Source organism: Artemia sp. Qi Xiang Cuo, chromosome 2 (genome assembly GCF_049724085.1).
Source record: "Artemia sp. Qi Xiang Cuo chromosome 2, ASM4972408v1, whole genome shotgun sequence".
Classification (NCBI taxonomy): Eukaryota; Metazoa; Arthropoda; class Branchiopoda; order Anostraca; family Artemiidae; genus Artemia; species Artemia sp. Qi Xiang Cuo.
Genome location: NC_142795.1, coordinates 69,005,441 through 69,024,793, shown reverse-complemented (window position 1 = coordinate 69,024,793; position 19,353 = coordinate 69,005,441). Strand labels below are relative to the sequence as shown.

The following is a 19,353-nucleotide window of genomic DNA, read 5'->3' as shown; positions in this document are numbered from 1 at the left end:
GTTTGTTCAAGTGCTTAGAGTATACTGTTGGTTACCAATCACAATGGTGGATTTCCAAAACTTTTTGGGGAGGGGGTGAATCGGAGCATTTTTGTGGTGCCTTAGATTTCCAAAAATAAAATCAGCAGAGGCATAAAGTTCTCAAACTTTTCTGGGAGGGCTCTTGGACCGACATTAAAAGGAATCCCTGAACTCTCTAATCTTCTAAAAATGCAGTCATTTTACTAATTTTTTTTTTATATTGGACAGCACTATACAACATAGCATATAGGACAGCAATATTATCTATGTGGTCTAAGTGTTAGAAAGTTTTACTTTCCCCTTTGATACAATGACCTCTCATAGCCTTAGTTGTATTCCGTAGAACAGATTCCATCAAAATAATCCATATAAACGAGGATAAAACACAACCCTGCCTAGCTCCTGATTCCAAACCTTTCGAACCACTAAACTAGCTTCCTACCTTGGTTTTCCTACATGGCTTCCTTCCCTTGCTGCAATATAATTATTGTATATAGCACTAATCTCTTTAGAATGCTTATCTGGTCTATCATTCAAGGATATGACCTTCAGAACATTAGGTCAACGCATCCTCTCCCATTCCTCAACCCAGACTGCTCTTCTTTTTTCTTAAAACTACAAAATCTCTTGGTCTCATAAGTAAAATCATGCTAAGTAATTTGCTTCTTAATGATGTCAAGCTAATGGTGGCCAAAAAAAGAATCTCTGGCAGACATTCAAGAATGACCTGGATTCTTGGGGTGTCTTCGGCCGACACGAACGTCGTTGGGATAAGGACTGGCTGAAGATTGCAGAAGAGGCTGCTGCTGACAGATCGTTTTGGACCACGTCAGTCATCCCATCGTCCATTGGTGCCGGGTAGGATGGATCATCGTCTAGTTCCCGCCGAAAGCAAAAGTAAAATAAAGATGTCAAGCTAATGCCTCTATATTTACTATGTGGATTCTTATTATATTTCTTGTAAAAGATATTAATTGAAGTTTTCCTAAAACCAGTAAATATTTTCCTTTGTTCAAATTCCAGATTCATAATCTTGAGTATTTTATCTCAAACTGCTTTTAGTGTTACTATCGTTCTAGCAGTGATCGATCGATCTTCCAGATCGCCAGCAAAGGCATCAAAGGCGTCATATGAAGCGAAACGATTATTCTTTGCTTGGAAGGATACGGGATGATATATACGACAATAAACTGCAGGTTTATTATTTATTACTGAGTAAATAAGGCTATTGACATAAATTTTAAACAGCCCTAGAATTAGGCCTTGAATAACAGCATAATTGACGCTTGAGGGAGAACGAAAACATGAGATGAACAGAGATTAATATACCAGACGATAAAAGAAGTAAACCAAGAGAATGGACTCCCTCTTGTATCAAAATATAATAATTTCAAGAAACGAGTTTTGTGGGCTAAAGCATCATAGGCTTTATGAACATCCTGGAATAAGGCCACGGGAATAAAACTTGAGTCTAGAGTTGACCGTAGATTACCTCGTGCATGCTTTACACTAGAACCAAACTGGAAATCATGAAAAAAATCTTTAGAATCTTACGAGACAATAAGGGAAGAACTTACACTCTTTCATAGGGTTTTCTTAAACACAGGCAACACGTATCTTAGCTGATAACTAGCTTGATTAATCATTAGCCCTCTTGTATAGCCATCTTGTAATCATTAGCCCTCTTGTATACAAAGTATACCCCTAGTGTGCTCCAAAGAACTCGAGGAACCACCATAACCAAAAGAATAAGTATAACCAGTAGAAATAACCATAAGCATAAATATAATACCAGAGAATATTTTAACCAGAAAAATGATTAGTCAAGTTTCGTCAAGGGGAAACAATTGACGGAAAAATTAGTTCAACTACCTTCGTAGGAATAGTATCAGGACCAGATGACTAGGGATTTAGTAAACTTTTCAAAGCCCTAAAATATCCTACTTCAGATAATGATTTGAAACAATTGACTTAAAGTAAGGCAACGCAAATTGGAATGAAACAGAAACTGGTTGTAAAGATTTCCACAAAGATTCGATTGTTGAAGAGAAGCAATACTCGCTCTGTGTGCGAAGAAGTTTCACTGGTTGAAGGCTTTCTCTCTCTCCATCCTCAACTCTCCATTCACTTATTACCTTATTTATTTTTAGCGTGAAACTTTTGTCAAATCTCATCCGGACGCCGACTGTCGACAGTTTCTTGAATGGTTTGTGGACACTATGATGTTTCAGTCTTTTATTAAGAAGAAATGTGACAAGCAAGTGCCAGAAAGCCCCATCGAAGGTTTGTTAAAATAATGATCATACCACGTGTTCAATTTTTTTTTAGGAATGAATAGTCGACTCCAAAATTTTTCAGTGGTTTCTAAAGTTCTTAGCGGTATATACATATATATATATATATATATATATATATATATATATATATATATATATATATATATATATATATATATATATATATATATATATATATATATATATATATATATATATAAATATAATGCATGAAGTAAAATATGCGTCCGAATCTTAACGGTAAATTTTGGTAATAGGTTAATTAATTTCCCCAGTCTTTGTAAAAGCTGCATAATTGGGCCAAGATAAAGTGTAGATTTTTTGGCAACGTCTCGATTTCGACGTTTGGCTGCCTGTGCTGCAAGTTTCACTCTTTACTTGTTAACCGACTAAAATTCGGCTTTATGCTTAATTTTGTACACTAATTTATACAGTGTTATTTCGCCTAGTCTCTCGCTAACTCTCTCTTGTTATTTTTATTATTTATTGCCAAACCATTATAAAGTAGTAAATGATTGACACGGTGTCAAAGAACAAAAGAGAAAAGAAAAGAAACTCAGTTCATAACAAAGAAATAGAAGCTGAACTTAAAATAAGTAGTAAATAATAGGACGTTATATTTACATTATACGGTATATCTCAACTCACATCTATGCACATAGCATTAGTAAAGGTTACCAATGGGTGATTGTTCTATGTCTAGTATGTTCCTCATTTAATGATGTTACAGCTTCCGCACGGTGCGGTACTCCAAATCTTCGGACTATTATTAAATTTCAGGCCCATAGGGGGAGCTGAAGCAGATATTTAGCAAACCTATAGAGACATTATTAACAAATTTTGTCCTTCATCAGACTTAGTAATAATGTTCTTAACCGACTGTCGTAAGTAACATTAAATTTTAGCCGTGTTACTGAAGTATGTACTAAACTCCAGGAACTGCTGGAGCTGCTAGTTTCCAAAACATTTTCTTAGAAGGTGGTTTTAGGAGAGTTTAACTCCCTGAGATTAAATTGGCTGCATGGATTGGATATAGCGGTGATTCCAGTGATCGGCTAGGGAGGAATCATTTGGACGTAATGAATGGACGACAAGCACAGTGGAGTTCTGGTCCTTGCTTGTCAAACGAAAGATAAAAGATGTGTAAGTTAACAGGGTTTTGGGGCAAATGAAATTGGTCTAGGTCCAAGTCCTATCATTAGAAACACCTCCTTCAGCCATTAGCAGCTCAGCACAAAATGAAATACGTGCGAATTTCGGTGAATTTGCTTATAGCTTATCATTGTGCTGGATTTTGACACATGTCTGAAACTTCTTTCGTCTTTTCTACCTTATATTTTAGAAGGCGTTGTATCTCAGAAAGAAGTGGTAGTGGTACCCGTAAGTACTAGTTGGGATTAATCATGGGATTTACAATATTCGGAAACATTCTCCGAATGCAAAGTTGGGACCCTTTGTGTCTCTTGGAGTCTAGAGCCAGTATTGGTGGAAGGTTAGGAGACAAAATGGGAATAAAGATGGCCAGTGAGGCCCACTGTCTCGCCCAAAGCCAGGAGTGCCATTAATGCCTGCTAAGGCGGATAGGTGAGAAAAATAGCAGAAAGTGGATTGGCAAGAGGACTCCTCTTTTCATCTTGACCAAATCATTCCTTTGTCTCATGAAGACCAAATCCGTCGCTTTTTTTTATTAATCTTTGTTCGATAATTTTAAGAGTTTTTTGAGGGGATGGATGGAATGGAAATATGTGGCCTTAGGATCGACCAAATATTGGCCTTGTTTCTTTCTTTCGATCATCCGGATTTATCTTCTTTTTCTTTGTATTTACCGTTCTTTAGTGCTCAGTTTCTTATCTGTCACGAGTTATCTGTATCTTAATTATTTAAAGAATGTTCTGCCTTCCTTTGTTTTCATAAATGGTTTTATTATTTTCAGGTGCCTTCGACCGAAAGTCATTGCAAAAATCCATGCAAATTCGTGAAAATCAAGCTTTACGCGTGCCAACAAAAAACAAACTAGTAAAATTTGGTAAGACTTCTTCTTTATGCATGTACTTTATTGTTCAATTTCCGTTTCAGACACAAATATCATCCCACCGTGTGGCAGCACTTCCTTTGTTTAAAAGGCTAATTTTTACTTCGAATTTAGGCTTTGCCATGTAATGATAAATCTCACTTAAGCTATTTAGGTGTGACAAAAGAAAAAAAAATTGAGTTGATAATAATTGTGCATAGTAAGAGAATTATTTTACAATCTAGCCGCGATTTGGATTAGATAAGCTGGCATGTAGGTCGTCATATTTATTAGTTTCTGGTTTCAGTGGTTTGAATTTGGTCTTCCAAAAAACAAACTTTTATTTAACGTAAAGATGTGTTTTCTATATATAATAACAAAAGAATCTGATGGAAAATTCATAAAAACGTCATACAGACAAACAGAAAACTTACATGACATGTCATATCTATTGTAAATATAACTTTCAGTGGTAAAAAAGGTCATATTTGGAAATTTGCCTAAATTAGTTACAACTCGATTATTTCGTGTTTAATTTGTTTGACTTCAAAGGTTTACTATTAACTGAATAAACTACAACGAAGAATGCCAAAAAATCGAAGTGCACATTGAAAACTGGACATTGTTGATGGATATAGTATCTAAAGTGCTCGTACTCAAGTAATAGATATATCAGAAAAAGAGGATATCAGAACATATCAGACTCATAACCTTTTCAAATATAGTTTATTCGGAATTTCCCTGAGAAGAAGGTTCTTTTGATATATTTATTAGTATCAAAAATCCTGTCTTTAGAGTTTTGGTTACTATTGAAACATGTTGTGCTTTACTTACAGTGCGTTACCCCAAATCGGTTGAAAAAACCTATTTGTTATAACTTTATCATCGTTTCTGCTTTGTGATGATTGATATGGAGACGTGAAGTAATGATGTAAAAAGATATGTCAGAAAATATCAGAAAAAGATGAAGGTAGTCATAGTGGTGACAGAGGAGAAAAGAGTCGTGGAAGCAGAGACGGGCCTTTGAAAAAACGATTGCCTGTACGATATAGTTTTGTAAGCATAATCGTTAGCCAATGGTGTTTCTGGTAATGAGTAACGACTTTCAAAGCTTAGAAAGCTGGTGTCATCCATCAAATAGGAAGCTTTCAGAAGACCAAAGACATTCCCCATAGATAAGGACAGTGCCGTTCAAAAAAAGACCGGGGCAAGCTTCCCAGAGCGCCGTGGCAAGGGGAGGGGGTACCGTGGCTGGAGCTTCCGTTGCTTTTTTATTTATGTTTGATTCGGTAGGGGGTGCTCTAATTAGTGTTGCCCCGGGTGCCATCAACGCTAGGAACGGCCCTGGATACTGATCAATAATGAAAAGCAAAACGAATTCTAACACTTTTTTCCCATTGAATATTTTTTTTTTTTTTTTTGAAGACTATTTGACAAAGTTTTTATTAAATCCCATAAGTATTTAAGCACATTTTTTCTTACTATGTTACCATGCTTATCATAATGTCAATGCAACACTAAAATCATGATCAGTGTTTTCTTGCCGTTTATCTCTGCTACTACAACTACTACTACTAACAACTCACTGCAGCACCAAGCCGGATGAGGCTCACACAGCTACGCAACCTCCTCCGCCATCCCAGTGTTTTCTATGGACTTGGTAATATTTGCTTCGTAAAGTTTCATATCATACTTGTTAAAATAATTGTTTATTTCTGCAGAACATTCTCCTTTCAAGCTGTGTTGTCTTTGAAAAACGCAAGATTGTATCTGATATTCTGATTATGCAAGAATATGGCAGATTCACAGTCAAGAAGTGACTGAATTACAATTTTCTTTACTCGTCAGTCTTATATATAACGAATATTCATTTGGCTCAGATGATAGAAAAGCTTCAGCTTCAGTGAAGGTCATTTTTTATAGCGTAGCCAATTATTACATTACAGTAATTATTGCTATGTACAATAATGATATCCCTGCTGCTAAGTTAGGAAGTGAGGCTAGTAAATGGTTTGGTGTAGAATCAGGAATTAAATAGGGTTGTGTTTTACCCCTTTATGAGGATTATTTTGATATATTTTGCACCAAAGGAAAACAGGAAAGGCTAAGGGAGAATATGGCTAAAACTCTTCTAGACTTGCATTTGTTTTACAGGATTTGAATATCTTTACTAATAATGCTAGTGGAGAGGCATTAAGGCTCCAGGGTGTAATAGTTAATTAAGTTAATTAATGTTAAGACGGCTAACTGGCTTAAATTTGGAATTAATAAGGATGGAGAGGTGATAATAGGTGCCGATAAAATCAAATCATGGATAACTTTTCATACCTAGATAACATTTGATAGTTGTGCAGTGAAGATGTAAAAATCCCAATAGCTAAGGTATATGGTATTTTACCTTAGTTCAAATAACTTTTAAAGAATAGTAAGTCTTGGAGGTAAGGTTAGGATACTAAAAGCAATGGTAATGACCGATATGCTAGAAGTTTTTCTGAGGAATCATAATAAGGACAATCTTAATACTCATTTAAATGATTGTATATTAAGCAATATGCTGTACAAAAAAACATGGTTGAATTCTACTGGGTGGGGCTATAGTAGAAGAAAGTGTAAGTTTGTTAAGTCACTGTTTGCGGATAAACAATGATAGGTGATTTTTGGCAATTCAACGGAGGCTAAACTAAATAAAGGACTTCCTCGACAGGGGTGAGAAAGTTTGAAGCAACGATTTGAAGTAAGTAGGAACATTACAGGGATTGTAGAGGGTGAAAGAGTGAGGGGGGTGAAAGAGGGACACTTGCAGCTATTCTGGTCACATCGGTCTTGGTTCTGCTATGAATTTTTAGTCGTAGTATTAGTAGGTGTGTTGAACTGCAAAGATAAGATCTTTGCAGTATGGGCAGTTGAATTCTACTGTGTGGGCCTATAGCAGAAGGAGGAGTAAGTTGTTTAGATCATCTTTTACGAATGAATGTTGGCAATCCAACGTTTTGGCAACCTTTTGGTCCTTTACCCTCTTTGGGGAATACAACATGGGCAGGAGGCTGAATACGTAAAATTTCATTTCCTTCGTTTTGTACTGTTTCAAGGAATGCTCTAAAGTGTTTCTTGACTCTCCATAATTTTGCCTGGATTATTAGCAGTACAGAATTAATTAAACTAATATAATCTTAAATCAAACAGTTCGTAATAACGAACTGTAAGTAAGGAGCGATACGGCTCAATAGTAACCAAAACTCTAAGCAACAGAGTCTTCGTAACAATAAATACATCAAAAGATTATTCAAAATATGTAAACTTTATCAAACTTAATGGTACCCATCAAAATTTACGAGCCTGAGAAAGTTTGCCCAATTTTTGAAAAAGGAGGGAAACACCCCCAGAACATCAAGTGATGTTCATAGAAACCCCTCCATCAGATTCAGTATACCAGAGAACCCTATTGTAGAGGTTTCAAGCTCATATATACAAAAATTTGGAATTTGGCATTTTTTACCAAAAGCAAGATCACGAATGGGTAGTTTATTATTTTTTTTTTTTCTTTCTTCTTTTTTTCCCCAGGGGTGATCATATCGAACCAGTGATCGTAGGAGATCGGGAGAGGACTCATTTCATCTGAAATCAGAATTTCTAGCGCCCTTTTTAAGTGACCAAAAATATTGGAGGGCAGCTAGCTCCCTTCCACGCTAACTTTTCACCAAAGTCACCCTATCGAAATTCTGAGATTGCCATTTTGTTCAGCATAGTCGAAAAATCTAATAACTATGTCTTTGAGGATGACTTAACCCCCACAGTCTCCGGGAGAATGGCTGGAAGCTATGAACTCGGCCCATTGTCAAACAGTTCGTGGTAAGTAAGGAGCTGTAAGTAAGGTAACTGTAAGTAAGGAGCGACCCGGCTCAATGGTAACCAAAACTGTAGAAAACGGAATTTTGATACCAATAGATAAATCAAAAGAATCAGATTTTAAATCTGATTTCAAATATATAAGTTTCATCAAGTTTAGTCCTACTAATCAAAAGTTACGCGCCTGAGAAAATTTGGCTGATTTTCGAAAAAAAGGGGGAAAGGCCCCCTAAAAGCTATAGAACCTTAAAGAAAATCACACCATCATGTTCAGCGTATCAGAGAACCCTACTGGGGAGGTTTCAAGCTCCTATCTACAAAAATGTGGAATTTTGCATTTTTTGCCAGAAGAAAGATTGCGGATGTGTGTTTATTTGTTTGTTTGTTTGTTTTTTGTTTTTTTCCCCAGGGGTGATCGTATCGACCCAGTGGTCCTAGAATATCGTGGGAGGGCTCATTCGAATGGAAATTAAAAGTTCTAGTGCACTTTTTAAGTGACCAAAAAAATTGGAGGGCAAAGGTTAAAATCTTTTCAAAGATTATTTAGTATTTCATAAGAGCTATTTATTCTAATTAACGGCATTTGTGATTAAGGGGTCATTTTTACGAATTGGAACAAGATTCGAACTTTGGCTTAAATAGCAAGGTATTGACTAGGGGGCGAACCCTCTAATATACGTATTAAAAATATAAGAATATAGAGGTTCGTTACGTAAGTTACGTATATTTATTACTAATAAAAACGTTCGTAAATAAAATTAAATCGGTTTCGAGAAAGCCATTTAACCAAATAAAAGTAAAATTAATATTCAATTTTTTTTTTAATTATTCATGTACGGTGAGCCAAAATCAAAACCTGGATTAATTCAAAAACGTTCAAAAAATAAATAAAAAAAACAAGTTTTTTTTAACTGAAAGTAAGGAACGACGTTAAAACTTAAAACGAACAGAAATTGTTCTTTACGCTAAAGTTTGACTTTCTCACAACTCTATTCTTTTTAAACAATGAAAAACTTTAGCGTAAAGAGCGAGGCGTTGAGGAGGGGACAGCTCCTTTTCTTATACGGAATAATTTCTGTTCGTTTTAAGTTTTAATGTCGTTCCTTACTTTCAGTTAAAAAAACTTGTTTGTTTTTTTAATTACATACAGTATTGGTTATTAAAAAGTATACAAACGTTTCCAGGGGGATTTTCTGGTAGGGGGTTCGGGGGGTTACGTGGGAGGATCTTTCCATGGAGGAATTTTTGATAGGGGAAGGGAATTTTCCATTGGGGGGGGGGGGGCGGATTTCCCAGCACTATTTAAAAAACGATCAGAAATTAAATAAGAAATTTTTTTTCAACTGAAAGTAAGGAGCAACATTAAAACTTAAAATGAACAGAAATTATTACTTATAGGAGGGGGTTCATCCCCTCGTCATTAACTCGCTCTTTACTCTAAAGTTTTGAGTTCGTGGTAACGAACTGTAAGTAAGGAGCGACCTGGCTCAATAGTAACCAAAACTCTAAAAAACGGAATTTTGATACTAATACAAATTTTTCTAATACGAATTTTTTCCCTAAGTCACCCGATCAAAATTTTGAGATAGCCATTTTGTTCAGCATGGTTGAAAATATAGTAAATATGTCTTTTAGGACGACTTAATCCCCTAAAGTCCACGGGGGGGGGGCTGAAAGCTATTAACTTAACCCAATGTTTACATATAGTATTGGTTATTGGGAAGTATACAGACGTTTTCAGGGGGATTTTTTCTGGTAGGTGGGGGGAGGGGGTGGGTGGGTCGGGGGTTATGTGGGAGGATCTTTCCATGGAGGAAATTTTCATGGGGAAAGGGACATTGCTATGAAGGGAGCGCCGGATTTCCCAGCATTATTGAAAAAAAACGATCAGAAATGGAATAAAAAAATAAACAAGTTTTTTAACTGAAAGTAAGGAACAACATAAAACTTAAAACTAACAGAAATTATTAGGTATATGATTGGGTTCGCCCCCTAGTCAATACCTTGCTCTTTAAGCCAAAGATTTTTTAGTACTTTCATAAGAGCTATTTATTCTAATTAACGGCCTTTGTGATTAAGGGGTATGTTTTAAAGAATTGGAACAAAATTCGAACTTTAGCGTAAAGAGCGAAGTATTGACTAGGGGGCGATCCCCCTAATATACATATTAAAAATATATAAAATAAAGACGTTCGTTACGTAAGTTAATTCGTAAGTTATGTATATTTATTACTAGTAAAAACGTTTTTAAATAAAACTAAACAACTTTCGAGAAAGCCATTTAACCAAAAAAAAGTCAATTTAGTATGCAAATTTTATTGTAATTATTCATGTACGGTAAGCCAAAATCAAAACCTACATTAATTCAAAAACGTTCAAAAATTAGATAAAAAAAACAAGTTTGTTTTAACTGAAAGTAAGGAGCAACATTAAAACTTAAAACGAACAGCAATTATTCTGTATATGAAAGGGGCTGTCGTCTCCTCAGGGCCTCGCTCTTTACGCTAAAGTTTTTTATTATTTTAAAAAACAGAGTTGTGAGAAAGAGTCTAGCTTTAGCGTATAGAGCGAGACGTTGAGGAGGGGACAGCCCCTTTCATATGCGGAATAATTTCTTTTCGTTTAAGTTTTAATGTTGCTCCTTACTTTCAGTTGAAAAAAACTTGTTTTTTTTTATTTAATATCCATTAAAGGCGCTATTATTACAAGAAAAGGCTCCCTATGATTTTGTCTAGGATTACCACTATGGCCCTCTCTACCACCTATTTGATTATAATCAGCACTACCTTGAATCAGCTCTTGGAAAATCTTGAATTACACTATTTGAGGGGTCTAAACACTATGATAAAGCTTTAAATCTACTAGGGAAAAGGGCAGTCTGGGCTTTTCCAATATGTTGATTATCACTAATGCTCTGGAACATTTGATGGTTACTTGAAATTTTTGGCAATCCAACGGGGGCCAACTAAAAACAGGACGTCCTCGACTGGGTGAGAGAAAGTTTTAAACAACGATTTTAAATAAGTAGGAACCTCATAAGGAATGTAGAGAGTGAAAGAGTGTGGGGGGATGGTGAAGGAGGAACGCTTGCAGCTATTCTTGTCACATTAGTATAGGTGGAGTGTAGAACTGCAAAAAGAAGATCTATCGTAAACTAATACTACTACTAACAACTTACCGCAGCACCAAGCCGCCTGAGGTCAACACAGCTACGCAGTCTACTCCTCCATCCCAATTTGTTCAAAACCTTTATATTTACACCCTTCAAGTAAGTTCCTAGTCCTTTTAAATCTGTACCTACGATATTATCTCACCCCAACCGTGGACAACTTGCTTTCTGTTAAGCCCTTGATGGTTGCCCAAAAGGGACAATCTTTGGCAATCTGTCATCCTTCTTCCACAGAGCTTGTTCTAACCGTCTCATCCATCCCCTTATTATAGTCCTAAAAAACAGGGCTGAACGAAATTTTTCGTACAGCTTACTCTTTTGAATATGGTCAGTCAGTCTAATACCCAAAACAATCCGTAGGCAATTTCTCTGGAAAATTTATCTGGAAAACATCTAGCATATATTCATCCGCTTTTCGAAGCGCCCATACTGCAGAACCATATCATACTACTGTCATCATTATAGATTCCAATATTCTAATCTTGGTTAGTAGATTTTTCTTCATATTCTTCCGAACTTTTTTTTAACTGTGGAAAAAAAACATCCTGAGCTTGGCTTTTTACTTTTAACATTTCCACTGCTCCCACCGTCTTTACTAATGATACTACCAAGGTAAGTGAAGCTGTCCACCTGGTCAATCCTTTCGTTACCCAACGTTACCTTCTCATCTTCACTTACTCCTAGCCTTAGTGACTTAGTATTCTTAACATTTATTTTCAAGCAGATTCTAGCACCCTGAACTCGCAAAGCCTCTAAAAGTTCATTCATTTTGATCACACTTTCATCTAGGATGCTTGAGTCATCAGCATAATCTAAGTCCAGGCGAGTTTTTCCTCCCCATTTGATTCTGTGGTCTCCCATTGCCTTTCCTGTGACAACGAAAATGTGGAACATATTTTGTTGATCTCTTACATTTCAATCGTAAAGGCTGAAAAAAACGTTATAACGAAAGATATTATTTTGATTAAAATTTTGAATAATAGAAGTTATGTGAATTAAATGCTTTGTCAGAATTTAAGAGCGTCTCTAATGGGGCAACCCCACTCGCTTTTTGGAATTGCAGTTTCCTTGTCTATGATGCACACAGTTTGAAAGAAATATATTACATGTTACTTTAATTCTAGTGGCTAAGGGTAACTGCGCCCAAATATGAGTGTTCAGTTATGCTCGAGCAGTTTCTACGTAGAAAAAAGGGGACACGTTAGTGCTATCCATCCGAGAGTAGGATTTACCTTGTTGTTTCAAGTGAGGTCTGTAATTCCTCATTTAGGGGTTTTCGTGACAAAAATTTGGTGGATTGAAGAATGTAACAGCCGTAGAAGCAAAGTAGAAGAAGGCCAAAAACTCAGCCCAAAAATATCCTTGCTTTGAATCACATTTGGTGCTGAGAAAAGCTGAATCGATTGTTAAGATTGCTGTGAGCATGTGCCATAAATACAATGTTTCATATATCATATATCAATGTGTCAATACAATGGTCATAAATACAAGGATGGTTTTAACATAAATTAAATAAAAAAAAAAAAGTTTTTTTAACTGAAAGTGAGGAGCGACATTAAAACTTAAAACGAACAGAAATTATTCCGTATATGAAAGGGGCTGGCCCCTCCTCAACGCCTCGCTCTTTACGCTAAAGTTTGACTCTGTCTCACAACTTTATTTTTTAAAACAATAAAAAACTTTAGCGTAAAGAGCGAGGCGTTGAGGAGGTGACAGCCCCTTTCATATAAGGACTAAGTTCTGTTCGTTTTGAGTTTTAATGTCACTCCTTACTTTCAGTTAAAAAAACTTGTTTTTTTAATTTAATTTCTGGTCGTTTTTTAGTTAATGCAGCTTTTATTTTGGCTTACCTTCAATGAATAAGTAAAACAAAATTTGAATATTAATTTTAATTTTTTGTGCTAAATGGCTTTCCAATAAACCAAAACCAATACTATACAGAAATACCAATACAGAAATTATTCTGTATATGAAAGGGGCTGTCCCCTCCTCAACGCCTCGCTCTTTACACTAATTTTTTTTTTTGTTTAAAAAATAGAGTTGTGAGAAAGTCAAATTTTAACGTAAGGAGCGAGGCGTTCAGGAGGGGACAGCCCCTTTCATATACGGAATAATTTCTGTTCGTTTTAAGTTTTAACGTCGTTCCTTACTTTCAGTTAAAAAAACTTGTTTTTTTTATTTAATTGTTGAATGTTTTTGAGTTAATGCAGGTTTTGATTTTGGCTCACCGTACATGAATAATTACAGCAAAATTTTAATATTAATTTTAATTTTATTAGGTTAAATGGCTTTCTCGAAACTTGTTTTATTTTATTTACGAACGTTTTTATTAGCAATAAATATACGTAACTTACGAATTAACTGACGTAACGAACTTCTATATTCATATATTCTTAATACGTATATTAGGGAATTCGCCCCCTAGTCAATACCTTGCTATTTAAGCTAAATTTCGAATTTTGTTCTTTAAAAATTACCCTTAATCACAAAGGCCGTTAATTAGAATAAATAGCTCTTGTGAAAGTACTAAAACATCTTTGGCTTAAAGAGGGAGATATTGACTAGGGAGTGAACCCAATCATATACGTAATATTTTCTGTTCGTTTTAAGTTGTGATGTTGCTCCTTACTTTCAGTTGAAAAACTTTTTTTTTTATTTGATTTATGGTCTTTTTTTAAAGAATGCTTGGAAATCTGGCGCCCCCTTCATAGCAATGTCCCTTCCCCCATGAAAGTTCCTCCATGGAAAGATCCTGTCACATAACATCTATCTAGAAAGGGAGAAATTTTTGTGTTATTTTCAATTAAAGTACCAAAAAGTTATTTTAAAATTCTAAAAAAGGTATTTTCAAAACTTAGGGGAGGGGCCTAATTGGGAAGGGAAATTTCCCTCTTCACCTAAATGACACTCTTGGTCTATAGTCGGCTGACTGTTTAATGTTGGTGATAGTGCTTATTTTTTATTTCAAGTTGTTTATATTAGTTCATATGAAGCGTTTGCATTTTTGTACAATTCAACATGATTTCAAGCCATTCGTTCTTGATGATTTGATTAAAAATTGAGGTTTTTTGTATTGAAAATAAGGGGCAACAATAAAACTTAAAAAAAAAAACAGAAATTATTCCGTTTCTGTGAGAAACTGCCCCTTCCTCAACTTTCGCTCTTTACGCTAAGATTTGACTTTTTGTCTCAATTGTCCCAATTCTTTAAGAACGATTCCTAAAACACAAGGGTCGTTGTATTTGAATGAAATTATTTTCAAAAACCTTAGGACTTCAGCGTAAAGAGCGAGGGTTGATGAGGAGGCAGCCCCCTTATATACGAAGTAATTTGTGTTCGTTTTAAGTTTTAATGTTGCTGCTTACTTTCAGTAGAAAAAACTTGCTTCTTCTTAATCCAATTTCTGACCGTTTTTTTCAAATCACTCCAGGAAGCCCCCTCCCCTCCCCTTTGTATATTTTTCATGGAAAATTTCACCTGGAAACTTCCAACCTTACGGAAAATTCCACGCTGTAAAATCTTTGATTTCCGGTCGAATGAGCCCTCTGGATCTTCTAGAACAAAGATGCAACCCCCTGGGAAGAAAAAAAAATTAACACGCCCCCATTATCTTTCTTCTGGCAAAATAAATACAAAATTCAACATTTTTGTAGACGGAAACTTGAAAACTTTACAGGTTTCCTGTGGGTTTTCTGATTTTTTGAATCTGATGGTGTGATTTTGTTCAGATCGCTTGAATTTTTGGGGGCGTTTCCCCCCTTATTCGAAAATAAGGCAAATTTTCTCAGGCTCATAGCTTTCGATGGGTAATAATGAATTTTATATATTTGTAATCAGCATAAAAATTCAATTCTTTTGATATATTACTTTTTATCAAAACTCCTGTGTTTAAGTTTTGGTTACTATTGGGCCGAGTCACTCCTTGCTTACATTTCGTTAGTCGTTACCACGAACTGTTCGAAAAGTTTGGCTTTGAAAAGGTTTTAGGTTTTTGCTTCGTACTTGTAAGGACTTTGCTTAAGACGTGAAAAAATTTAAGTGTAAAATCCTTTCGCCATTGAAGGAAAACATTTATGTATTTCGTCAAAGGGAAAAAATCCTTCAAGGATTTTTCCTAAATCATATGCGTGTAACTTACCATCTGACTCACTTTACATTATCAAATGGGTTTGGTAATTATCTCTGAATATTAAAAACGTCAGTTACAACGTTTAAGCACGACAGCGACGATTCGCTGCAAGTTTTTGTGATCTTTGGCGTATATTGCGATGTGCGTATATGGGTTTTTGCGTAAATTTTTGGGATTTTTCTTTTGTGTTATCCATCTCTTATATCAGATTGTTTGAAACGGTTCAAACCCTATGTAGTACAGGCAAACTAGCCAAAAATATGGGTCGACTTCAAACAAATTGCAACATAAATGATTTTTATACCATATTGTAGAGAAAAAAAAGCTCAGCAACATATTCAAAGTTGCACATTCTAGATCGACCCAAAACTAGTTTTTTTTTGCTTTTTGTATCAATTTTTTCGTTTTTTTTTCCAAAAAAAGTGAACTGTCGGTAATTGTTCGTTTTTCTGCGTTTGGAGTACCGTCCCGATGTAAAATGAAGAGCTGAGTCCGAAAATGAAAGCGAATTTGATGTAAAATTTACCAGAAAAAGTTTCATAATCAGGAATGTGTGATTTTACCCTTCTCATCGTTCTGTCCTCTTTTTCACCATACTATCAGAAGGCAACTATTCTGACATAAAATGATGAGCTGAGCCAAAAAATCAAATTAACGCAATGTAGTGTCTACTAAGAAAACCCGTTTCATATTCATCAATATGCACTTTTTTATTTTCATTTGATATGTTTCTTTTAGCACTTATTGTCCCCCAATTCGTCGATTGTCGGTAAAAAAAAAAGAAAGAATAATAAGTGGGCTGATAAATTATGTTTGGCTCATTTAGAAGACCAGTTAACTCATAGAAGGCAGCTACACCACTTTCATGACCTTCGTCTGCAATAAATTATATCAACGTTTCGTCCCACGCTTTGTCCAAGTGATTTCTCGGATAAAGCCGTAAGCTAAAAAGTCAAAATTGAAAATTATCCCGAGTAATCATTTGACCATCATCATAATCATCATAATCGGTTGTAGTATTTGGCCAACCGCTGTGGTGGAAAGCCATGAAAATTGTCGAAACTGCTGCTCTAGGAAGTAAGCTCTCAAATATTGTTCCAAAACTTGGAGGATTCTACACCATGATGAGCTTCCTTGGATCAGTTGGCGTTCAGGCTTTAAGAGAGGTTCTTGAACTTGTCTACGCACCTAACACTGTCCCTCGTCTTCTCACCGGAAAGCAATAACCAGGGTAATACGTGGCCATTTTCTGGTTGACGCTGCGCTACATGCTATTCTGCTTTCCGAGGTCTCTCGAAGAAAGTTCCAGTGTTGCTGAGTCAATTCTGCAGTCTGAAGAAATATTGGAACTCAGAAACCTGTACACAAAGCTTATGAACAAAAAAGCGGCCGTTGCGGATATAGAACGAAACTTTTCCATAGAAAAAATAGTAGGATTCATCGATAGGAAGAGAGTGGAACCGTTCCAGTACAGAACCTCGAAACTGTGGTTTTAATACTCTGATATGGTATCCGCACTGCGAAATTTCTTAAGAGCCGAACGATCTGTATCATGGCATCTCCACTGAAAATTCATTTCTGCCATGCTACCATGTCTGACGACATCTGGATACTGTAACCGTACAGGTTTCTGCCCGCTTTACCTCCAGCGAATAGTCAAGCTCCAAGAATCTCATCCTGCCGTTTATCAAGCCTTCCAGAATGGGATGCATGTGATCAGACGTTCTGATAGATTCTGTGCTAGGCTCTCCACGAATCTTGTCATTGAGCAGGAGCTCATGCGTTGTCTCAACATGGCTTGTCGCCTTACCATTGGAAGTGGTATGACAGAGGTTCAAAGGTGTTTATGGGTTTTGTCTCGACCACTCTGCTCTGCATTAAATCTTATGATGGAGGGTATGTCATAGGTTTTCTATGGAACTAGTGAACAACATAAGCACATGTCCGAGCCTAGGCAGCTAAGAGACTGCAAAGACAGCCAGATCGTTATCGATTTCCTAGAAAAAAGATCACCATTTATTGGGGATCTTCAAGTAAGAAACATCACCAACGGTCTGACAGCCTACGTATCTGCCAACGTTGATTCTTCTAGAGATTTAGGCCTAAACCTGGTCGCTGATTTTGGGTTTTGACAAAAACAACGGGCAGTTCAAATTACTACAAAGCAGAATCCTGGTGGACATTGCAAAAGACTGGACCCCACTCTCCTTTTTCAGAGGTTCATCCCGCTAGCAAAGAAAATCAATCTCACGGAATCTGAGTAATTTCAACACGAACTTTGTTCCTACTCAGCATCACTTTTTGTCAGTCCTTGCATGCTCCGGTCCTAGAAAAAGCACAATTTTGCCAAGGCTATATCACAGGCTTGCAATTTTTAGGAGCACTCTAATCCTCTTCCCAAAGGCACTCGATATATCATCGACGATGGAGCTCTTCCGCACAGAACTCTATGGGCCAAAACGAACGATACTCCGAAATCCTTGACCATTATGCTACTTACATGACCCAAAAGTATCCATCCGCCACTATTAGGTTCGACGGCTACGATGGCGGAGCTACCATAAAGGATATGGCCCAGTCGAAAAGAAGTCGTATAGTCGGCCATGAGATCTTCTTCACAGCAGATATGCAGCTGAAGGTAAAAAAAGGATGAGTTCTTGTCCTGCCAGAAATACAAGGCCAGGTTTATCTGAGTGTCGCCTGTTTATCTCCGATCAAAGGGCTTTGTCGTAGTCCAGGCACCAGGCGATGTAGATGTCCGAATTGTGCAAGCTGCAGTTCATTCCTCCCGGTATTACAATACTGTCGTCATTGGAGATGATACTGACCTTTTGGTTCTTTTGTGTTATCATGGTGACTTATCAAGCAAGAAACTATTCTTTGCACCTGAGCCAATATCGAACAAAGCTCCCCGAATATCTGATATTCACAAATTGAAAGAGAAGCTGGGCCAAGAGACATGCCATCTTATTCTTTTTGCTCATGCCATCTTAGGCTGTGACTCCACTTCACGGATCCACAGTGTGGGAAAAGGCCTTGCTCTGAAGAAGCTAATGGCTGATGCCAATTTTCGTATATCAGCTGCAGTCTTCAGTCTGAAGTTAGCTTCGAAGGAAGAAGTAAAGATTGTTGGAGAAGACACTCGACTCATGATATATGGCCCATCAAAAGGGTGAAATCTGAATGAACTCTGCAGGGAAGTTTTTAAAAAGAAGGTGACTACTGCTAGCACGATCGTCCACCCAGAACAGTTATCACCAACTTCTGATGTGGCTAAATTCCACAGTTACAGGGAATTCTACCAAGCTCAGGTATGGAGCGGATATCCTGATTTTGAACTTAAAGCCGAGGGATGGGGTTGGAAAAATAAAGATGACTTCTTGTATCCATTGACTACTGACGTCCCATCAGCCCCTCGTCTGCTTCTAGAATCGTGAAATGCTCCTGTCAACTGGAATGTAGCTGTTTTAAAAATGGCTTAGCTTGCACTGCAGCGTATAAAACGTGCAAAGGGGCAGCATGTTCTAACTCTCCAAAAATCGAAAGCTATAACGATGAGGAGAACGTGGAAGCTTAGATATCTGAATCAAAAGAATGAGTTGTGAATACTTGTTGGAGTTTGATTATGTCTTTCAAATGTTCATGAAGTTGATTCGATAATTTTATTAGTTGTGAAGACTAGTCAGAGTGTTGATAATAGTTTCTTCTAAGAGGATTTTAAATGTCGGCCGCTGAAAACTAGTTTCTTAAATAATTTCTCTTTTCTAGTATTTTTCATGTTTTAATAAACATCTTGCAATCACTTTTTTTAGGCCGGCCCATCAGGTGATGGAGCCAGCAACGATCAGATTCAGGCTAACTAATTGTTAGATCTCAAAAC

General features: G+C 36.5%; 1 protein-coding gene across 3 annotated transcripts in view; it reads left to right on the top strand.

Moving 5' to 3' along the window:
* LOC148955545 (uncharacterized) overlaps nucleotides 1-19,353 on the top strand; it is a 108,372-nt gene that overhangs the window by 87,128 nt on the left and 1,891 nt on the right. For all 3 annotated transcript variants that reach the window (XM_089108240.1, XM_089108241.1, XM_089108242.1), the window contains exons 9-10: nucleotides 2,172-2,304; nucleotides 4,252-4,344. In XM_089108240.1, the coding sequence (XP_088964366.1) occupies nucleotides 2,172-2,304; nucleotides 4,252-4,344 (226 nt within the window). The remainder of the gene's footprint in view (nucleotides 1-2,171; nucleotides 2,305-4,251; nucleotides 4,345-19,353) is intronic.